The sequence below is a fragment of the Nematolebias whitei genome, chromosome 22, assembly GCF_014905685.2.
Source record: "Nematolebias whitei isolate Nwh7 chromosome 22, NemWhi1, whole genome shotgun sequence".
NCBI classification, from domain to species: domain Eukaryota; kingdom Metazoa; phylum Chordata; class Actinopteri; order Cyprinodontiformes; family Rivulidae; genus Nematolebias; species Nematolebias whitei.
In genome coordinates, this window is record NC_056519.1 from 31,320,612 (window position 1) to 31,329,500 (window position 8,889).

The window sequence follows — 8,889 nt, forward strand, 5'->3', positions numbered from 1 at the left end:
TCCAATGAAGACCTACTGGCTCAGGCAACAGGGATCGAGTCTCTTGAAGGTTATTAACCACAGTTCTTTATAAAATCAGTGTTCAGCATCAAATCTTATGTGAACTTTCAAATGTATGTTTATCTGTCTTTATTTAATTGACAGGAAACGACTTCAGAAACACGTACTTCAAAATAACATGTTAACTTAGATGGTGTGTCTGTTGGCAACATATCTCATAAACAGCTCATTGGATTTGTTTGAAACGTGCAGAAAATAATCATCACGTGTCACTAAAAGTGATTAACATTTGGAGCCATTTTGATTCAAGATGGCTGCCAGTTACCTCAGAAAACACTAAATTGATTATAACTCAGTCATTCTTTAATAAATTGAGCTGAAATTCTGTATGTTTGTAGCTGAGAGCGAGTTCTTATACATTCCTGTCAAATATCCAAGATGGCTGCCTTAGCTAAAAGAGTAAAAATGATAACTTGGCTATTTTAAACAATATTGAGCTGAAATTTGTTGTGGTGGTAGCTGACAGTGATGCTACACATTCTCATATCCATTCTAAAAATTCAAGATGGCCCCCAAAGCTAATTTCAAATGGCTATAAGTCGACTGTTTTTAGAAAGATTGAGCTGAAATTTGTTGTGGTGGTAGCTGAGAGCAACGAGGGAAGTGAAGTTTTGAGATCGTCATCGTTGTATTCGTTCTCTGCATTTAACCCATCGCACCAGTACACCCCGGTGGAGCAGTGGGCACCTAAGGCTCCCACAGACTCGAGCATCCTGTGAGCCGCGCGGACACTGCACACTGTCCGCAGACGGTTCAGACTTCATACTCGATGGTCCACCCTGAGCGGCTGCAGAGCAGCTCCGCAGGCAAGGGCCGTTTACCTTCAGGACAAATTGAGTTTGCAGATTGGTCATGTGCTGACGCCTACTGGATTGATTGACAGGTCACAAACACCCCCCCCCCCCAAAAAAAAAAAAAAAAAAACAACCAAAAAAAAAAAATTACCGAGAGCTGGCAGCCCCAGCTGCAGCGGTGTTCTGTGTTTATAAGTTGTTAATAAAAAGATCTAAAAAAACAAAAACGGGGAGCACTGGTCCTGCAGGCCACACATCAGACCAGCCCACCAGGAAACCTCCAGACCCTCCTGCAGCCACGCTGGACCGATTTAATTTCAGTCAACAGGAGGAAGACATCACTTGCCTCTTGACAACAACAAAAAAACAACAAGCCAGAGCAGGGATGAAGAGGAGAATTTAATTCATCAGTGTCACATACAAACAGTCGGTCACCGGGCAGTTCATTGTGCGACACCGAGTACCCGAACACGGTTGTAAAAATGGATCTGGGCATCCGCTTGGACTCTAATTTGGTACACGTGGAGTCGCGGACTGAAGCATGCCCGAGTCTGTGGGAGCCTTTAAAGGTCAAAGCTTTATCACTGTGCACCAGAAGCAGTGATGATGGTCATCCTGTGTGTTTTTTCTCTCTTCAAACTTGAAGCGTGGTTGCCCTGCAAGGCAGTGATTGTGTCACTTCAGTCTTTTCTCTCTGGGTCTTCCTGTACACTTCTTGTGTTTGACCACCAGATGGAGCCAAACCTCTGTGAATAAAGACACTTTTCAACAGAGTTCTTTTTCTGAAAGAGACGTGTCTTGTTTCAGGAGTTCTTCAGATGATGCAGATCAGGATCAGTACTCTGCAGGCTGCTGTGGACAGGTGAATCCAATTCATTCTACACACTGATGGACTCATCCCATTTGTGACACCATGAATTTGCTTGTTTAGCAAAGTTGAGAAGGTTCATTAGTTTTGCATGAACGTGAGAGACGACATGTGAGCTTCACTTTTTGGTCATGTCTGCCTAGAACTGATCAAGTCTGGTCTTTCCTGATCTCGAGCTTCACAGACGCCTTCAGCTGAAAAAAGCAACATGTTTTACTTTTATTATTTATTACAGTCATACATGGTTTGCTTAGACTGTAATAAATTCATGTTACAATGTTGTAAATCGTTGTCACAACTCAAATATGCCATTAAAAGAAATCATTAGCATTTTTAACCTCACCTAGCATGTACTGTATGTACAATCATAATAAGACCAAAAATACAATTGACACATGTAGAAGTATATTTGTAAATTAGGATCAAATGTTCCTACAAGAAGATGTTGTGAACTGTAAAATATCTGTTTAATACACGATGGCATAAGATAATGTTGTAATGTTTAAACTATACATTGTTCCCAGGATAAGAACAAAGATTGTTGATCCTTATAACAAGATCGTTGCCAGGACGACCCAGTTGGCCAGACTGCAGGTAACCTTGTGAACTTCCTCTCCTCACGTGACAATAGTGAAATTACAAACATTGTAAACAAGAGGGATTTTCTTTTGTTTAAATTGTGGGTTTACAGCCAGGACAAAACATTCACTTGGAATCCATTTGAAAACCACATAATATTTTTAATAATAATAATTTAATAATACAGTAGTCCCTCGTTTATCGCAAGTGTTAGAGACCCCCCCCCCCCCCCCCCAGATAAGTGAAGAATTGCGAAGTAGAGATACAGTAGTTCACGTTCAAGTAAACTTTATTCTTTATTGTCATTACCATCTTGTGGTACATGAGATGGATCGAACTTGTGTACACAAGTAGTAGTAGTAGTAGTAGTGAGTAGTACTTTACTTTAGTGTTTATATACAGGTATATATTGGCATTTTAAACCCTTCCCACACTCTTACAATGTTCCTAACAATTTTCTAAACTCTTAAACCTTGAAAAAATATTAATTTTAAATGGATACTCACCAGAGAAGATGAAGATGATGAATTAGCTGTCCAGTGATGACAATGAAACCTGGTGCGTTGGCTTCATCCTTCATAATAAAAGTGTGACACGACATCCTTTACCAGAACAGGCCCATTTCATCCACGTCAAAACCTTGTTCAGACCTGTAGCCCCCTCTGAGATCCGATCTTTGACCGTTGTGTTAACAAACTCCTCAGCTCCTGCTGGCAGCGGACGCAGAGTCTCTGTCCAGACAAACACTGTTGTTTTTATCCCACGTGATGCAGTGCAGCTTCCATCTTAACAACTGTGCTGTAGGCGGCCGGCAACATCCATACAGTGAGGAAAATAAGTATTTGAACACTTGTGAAAATCAATGTTAATATTTGGTACAGTATCTTTGTTTGCAGTGACAGAGGTCAAAGGTTTCCTGTAGTTCTTCACCAGGTTCACTGCAGCAGGATTTTGGCACAATCCTCCACAGATCTTCTCTAGATCACCAGGTTTCTGGGCTGTCGCTGAGAAACAGAGTTTGAGCTCCCTCCAAAGATTTTCTATAGGGTTTAGATCTGGAGACTGGCTAGGCCACTCCAGAACCTTGATATGCTTCTTACGGAGCCACTCCTTGGTTCTCCTGGCTGTGTGCTCCGGGTCATTGTCATGTTGGAAGACCCAGCCACGACTCATCTTCAATGCTCTAACTGAGGGAAGGAGGTTGTTCCCCAAACTCTCTCAATACATGACCCTGGTCATCCTCTCCTTAATACAGTGCAGTCGTCCTGTCCCATGTGCAGAAAAACACCCCCAAAGCATGATGCTTCCACCCCCATGCTTCACAGTAGGGATGGTGTTTTTGGGATGATACTCATCATTCTTCGTCCTCCAAACACGTCGAGTGGAATTATAACCAAAAAGTTCTATTCTGGTCTCATCTGACCACATAACTTTCTCCCATGACTCCTCTGGATCATCCAAATGGTCATGGGCAAACTTAAGAGGCGGCTGTGGCTGAGTGGTTAGAGCAGTCATCCTCCAATGCGAGAGTTGGGGTTCGAATCCAACAGCAGTCACATGCCAAAGTGTCCCTGGGCAAGACACTGAACCCCTTGTTGCCTCTGATGTGTGTCCCATCGGTGTATGAATGTGATAAATCACTGATTAGTCTCTTTAGAATGACTTGTTCAATTAGCTTTGTAGAGATCTAGTAGAGTGCTGTATGAATGGGTAAATGAGGCACAGATTGTAGTGTAAAGCGCTTTGAGTATCTCAATACAGATAGAAAGGCACGATATAAGTACAGTCCATTTACCATTTAAGATGGGCCTGGACGTGTGCTGATATAAGCAGGGGAACCTTCCGTGCCATGCATGATTTTAAACTATGACGTCTTAGAGTATTACCCACAGTAACCATGGAAACAGTGGTGCCAGCTCTCTTCAGGTCATGGACCAGCTCCTCCCATGTAGTTCTGGGCTGATTCCTCACCTTTCTTAGGATCATTGATACGCCACAAGGTGAGATCTTGCATGGAGCCCCAATCCGAGGGAGATTGACCGTCTTGACCGTCTTATTGGCTTCATCAGATCGTGATCTACAGCTTTCGCTGGAGCGGTTCGCAGCCGAATGCGATGCGGCCGGGATGAAGATCAGTTCCTCCAAATCTGAGGCCATGATCTTGAGCCGGAAAAGGGTAGAGTGCCCTCTCCGGGTCAGGGAGGAGGTCCTACCCCAAGTGGAGGAGTTCATGTATCTTGGGGTCTTGTTCATGAATGAGGGAAAAATGGAGCGTGAGATCGATAGGCGGATAGGTGCAGTGTCTGCAGTGAAGCGGGCGCTGTACAGGTCTGTCGTGGTGAAGAGAGAGCTGAGTCAAAAGGCGAAGCTCTCAATTTACCGATCGATCTACGTTCCCACCCTCATCTATGGTCACAAGCTTTGGGTTGTGACCGAAAGAATGAGATCTCGGATACAAGCGGCCGAAATGAGTTTTCTCCGCAGGGTGTCTGGGCTCTCCCTTAGAGATAGGGTGAGAAGCTCGATCATCCGGGAGGGACTCGGAGTAGAGCCGCTGCTTCTCGACGTCGAGAGGAGCCAGTTGAGGTGGCTTGGGCATCTGTTGAGGATGCCTTCTGGACGCCTCCCTGGTGAGGTGTTCCGGACACGTCCCACCGGAAGGAGGCCCAGAGAAAGACCCAGGACACGCTGGAGGGACTATGTTTCTTGGCTGGCCTGGGAACGCCTCGGGATTCCCCCGGAAGAGCTGGCCCAAGTGCCTGGGGAGAGGGAAGTCTGGGCCTCCCTACTTAGGCTGCTACCCCCACGACCCGACCCCGGATAAGCGGAAGAAAATGGATGGATGGATGGATGTTTTGTCTTTAGGGTGGACCAGCCTCTGTCTGAGAGTCCTGCTGGGTTTGAAATGTACTGGGATCTTGTGTTTGTTGAAGATCCTTGTGAATTTCTCTGATACTCCAGCAACATAAGGGATGACAATGTTTTTACATCTGCTGTTCTCCTTTTTCAGTTTATTGGTGTGTTTTGTAGATTTCCTCACTGACTTGACAAAAGCCCAGTTAGGATATCCACATGTTTGAAGAGCTTCTTGAATGTGTTTCTGGTCCTTTTCCTTACCTTCTGTCTTTGTGGGGACGCATTCGGCCCGATGTTGTAAAGTTCTGATGACAGAGAGTTTGTGTTCCAGTGGATGTTGGGAGTCAAACAGAAGATACTGGTCTGTGTGGGTTGGTTTTCTGTAAACTTCAATGTTGAGGCTGTCCTCTCTCTCCATCTGAACCAAACAGTCCAGAAAAGGCAGTTTGTTGTCATTTGCATCCTCTCTGGTGAACTTGATGTTGTTATCGACCGAGTTAATGTGTCTGGTGAACGCTTCTATTTCCTTAGCTTGGACTTTGACCCAAGTGTCATCCACATAACGGAACCAATGGCTTGGCGTTGTTCCCTCATAGGAGTTTAGGGCTCTCTGTTCCACTTCCTCCATGTAGAGATTGGCAACAATGGGTGACACTGGAGATCCCATGGCACAGCCGTGCTTCTGTCTGTAAAAACTGTCATTGAACTTGAAATAAGTGGTGGAGAGGCAGAGATCCAACAGGGTGCAGATCTGGTCTGGGGTGAAGTTGGTCCTGTTGATTAAGTCCTTGTCTTGTAGAAGTTGTTTTCTGACGGTTTCTACTGCTTCAGAGATGGGTATGCATGTGAAAAGAGAAGTCACATCATACGATACAAGGGTTTCTCCTGGGGTTAGTTTCAAGTGTTGAACTTTGTTAGCAAAATCTATGGAGTTCTTTATGTGATGAGGTGTGTTTCTAACAAGAGGAGCTAAAATACCAGCCAGATGTTTAGCAATATTGTATGTCACTGAGTTCATGCTGCTGACGATGGGTCTGAGTGGTGTTCCTTCTTTATGTATTTTTGGAAGTCCATAAAGACAGGGAGTGGCTTCCCCTGGGTACAATCTATAATACAAAGATCGATTGATTGTTTTCTCCTTTTCAAGTTTTTGCAGGTAATCTGTGACTTTCTTTTTGTAGGCACTGGTTGGGTCCCTCTTCAGGGTCTCGTAGGTGTTGCTATCGCTCAGTAGTGTAGTTATTTTTTCCCGGTAATCAGAAGTGTTGAGGACTACTGTGCATCTTCCTTTATCAGCTGGTAAAATGGTGATGTGATGACCAAAACATCAGAACTTTACAACATCGGGCCGAATGCGTCCCCACGAAGACAGAAGGTAAGGAAAAGGAACAGAAACACATTCAAGAAGCTCTTCAAACATGTGGATATCCCAACTGGGCTTTTGTCAAGTCAGTGAGGAAATCTACAAAACACCAATAAACTGAAAAAGGAGAACAGCAGACGTAAAAACATTGTCATCCCTTATGTTGCTGGAGTATCAGAGAAATTCAGAAGGATCTTCAACAAACACAAGATCCCAGTACATTTCAAACCCAGCAGGACTCTCAGACAGAGGCTGGTCCACCCTAAGGACAAAACACCCATACACAAACAGAGTGGTGTAGTGTCTGCGGTCCAGTGCAGCGAGGACTGTCCAGACCTCTACATTGGAGAAACTATACAGCCTCTTCACAGACGCATGGCTCAACACAGGAGAGCCAGCTCCACAGGACAAGACTCAGCTGTTCACCTCCATCTCACAGATAAGGGACACTCTTTTGAGGACCAAAATGTTCACATTTTGGACCGAGAACACAGATGGTTTGAGAGGGGGGTGAAGGAGGCAATTTATGTAAAAAGAGAAAAGCCATCTCTTAACAGAGGAGGAGGCCTCAGATTTTCACTTTCAAAAACCTATAATGCAACTTTAAAACAGATTCCCAGACGGTTTTCACACCTGATGGGAACAGAGGGGCCTCGTCTGTGAATTAGAGGAACAAAGACCTTAAGAAACCCCTACTGTTAAGGTGTTTAGGTGTGAATTGCCAATCTACATATGTGTGTGTGTGTGTCTTATTTCACTCAGCCTTATAACCTGAATCTCTCACTCTCTGCTCTTTGAACTGAGAAAGCTCCTCAGATGAGGAGCGAAACGTCTTCTGTTACAAATAATGTCCAGTTGTTTTTGTATTGAACGCTTTTTGAATTCTTTGGTAGAACAACTTGTGTGTTGAAATGGTGCAAATCTGATGATGCTTTAGGTCAAATTTTTGCAGAAATATAGAAAATTCTAAACGGTTCTCAAACTGTCAAGCACCACTGTAGGTGCACGGGTTCAGGTCCGGCTAAAAAGGTTTCCAGGCACGAAATTTTAAAACCTACAGGAAGTTGGCCATTTTAAATGAAATGGCAGTTTTTGGTGATTTTCACATTACAATCCACCAAACGTTCTTTTTCATAAAATTTAGGGCTTATCGACTTCAAATTTGGACCAGAGTTTCGAAAAAATTGTGCACAAAAATTATAAACAGTTTTTCATAATCTTAATGGTGCGGGCTTGTTTTTTTTATTTTTTATTATTCACTCATTTAGCCTTCAAACAAGACAGTGCATCACTGTAATCTTTTCCAACTTCACAAAGTGACTGAGTAATGGGCATCTAAACATGGCAATATGGAGGAGTGCAAGATGGCAGAGGATCATTGAACAGTGTTCTGCTAAGCTCTCACCAGCCTCGCCTAAAAACCTGCCTTTTATAATTATATTCTCGCTGCCTCCACGTTAGATACTTCTCTGACATTGGTGTCATCGCAGGACTGATTCGACAGAGCTGTAATATGACCTCTAAATTAAAAAATCTAAGATAGTGGTGCTCCTGCCTGCACGGCCTGGAGTGACTACTTCAGCTTCGGTCCATGGTGAAGCTGCAGCGGCAGGTGGAACAACAACAACAGGTGTTGTTCCCTCGCCGGGCTCTGGAGTGATTGTCAAGTCAGCTCTGAAGTCAGACACTCTGGCTTCAATTAAATCTGAAGTCACAGCAATATTTAGGATGGAAATGAAGGTGGCTCTGACGGTTGATTTTAATTTTATTGGGAACGAAATGCAGGCAGTGAGAGCAGAGCTTGCTGGAAACACAACGGCCCTCAGAACAGAGTTTGACCAAGTAAAGCTGAGTGTTACAGAGGCAGAAAATGGTATGTCTTTGTGCTCAAATGAGGTGGAGACTGCGTGTGACCATGGTGGAGTTGCAAAACGAGGGGGATGGGCTGAGAAGAAGGCTTCAATCTGTAGAGGGGAATATGAAACCAAACAATATTAGAATTATAGTAGTCCCTCACTAATTCACGGTTTGTTTTTCGCGGACTCACTATTGCGGTTTTTCAAAGTAAGATTGGACATGGCACACAATTGGCTGATTGATGGATGAGTTGCACAATCGGCATGGAATTTTTATTTAAAATAACTTATTTGAAACTATTTAGCACCTGTTGCACCTGTGTGCAGCCCACAGCTGCAGGATAAACTTCCTTCTGCATTGTGTCATATATATGTCCACTCTGCATCGGAGAAGTGGGCGTAGCCGAGAGCACTGGCAGTTTGCAGAGAGCGTGGAGGCAGAGGGAGGGCAATCATGACATTCTGTGCTCTTTTAGTGTTAAGAGTTTAGAAGCATTGTTTAGAATATTGCAA

At 43.9% G+C, this 8,889-nt stretch overlaps 1 protein-coding gene across 1 annotated transcript in view; it reads left to right on the top strand.

The window, feature by feature from the left end:
- LOC119428134 (conserved oligomeric Golgi complex subunit 5-like) overlaps positions 1-8,889 on the top strand; it is a 47,174-nt gene that overhangs the window by 6,095 nt on the left and 32,190 nt on the right. The window contains exons 5-7 of the mRNA XM_037695771.1: positions 7-49; positions 1,662-1,716; positions 2,247-2,316. Of these exons, the coding sequence (XP_037551699.1) occupies positions 7-49; positions 1,662-1,716; positions 2,247-2,316 (168 nt within the window). The remainder of the gene's footprint in view (positions 1-6; positions 50-1,661; positions 1,717-2,246; positions 2,317-8,889) is intronic.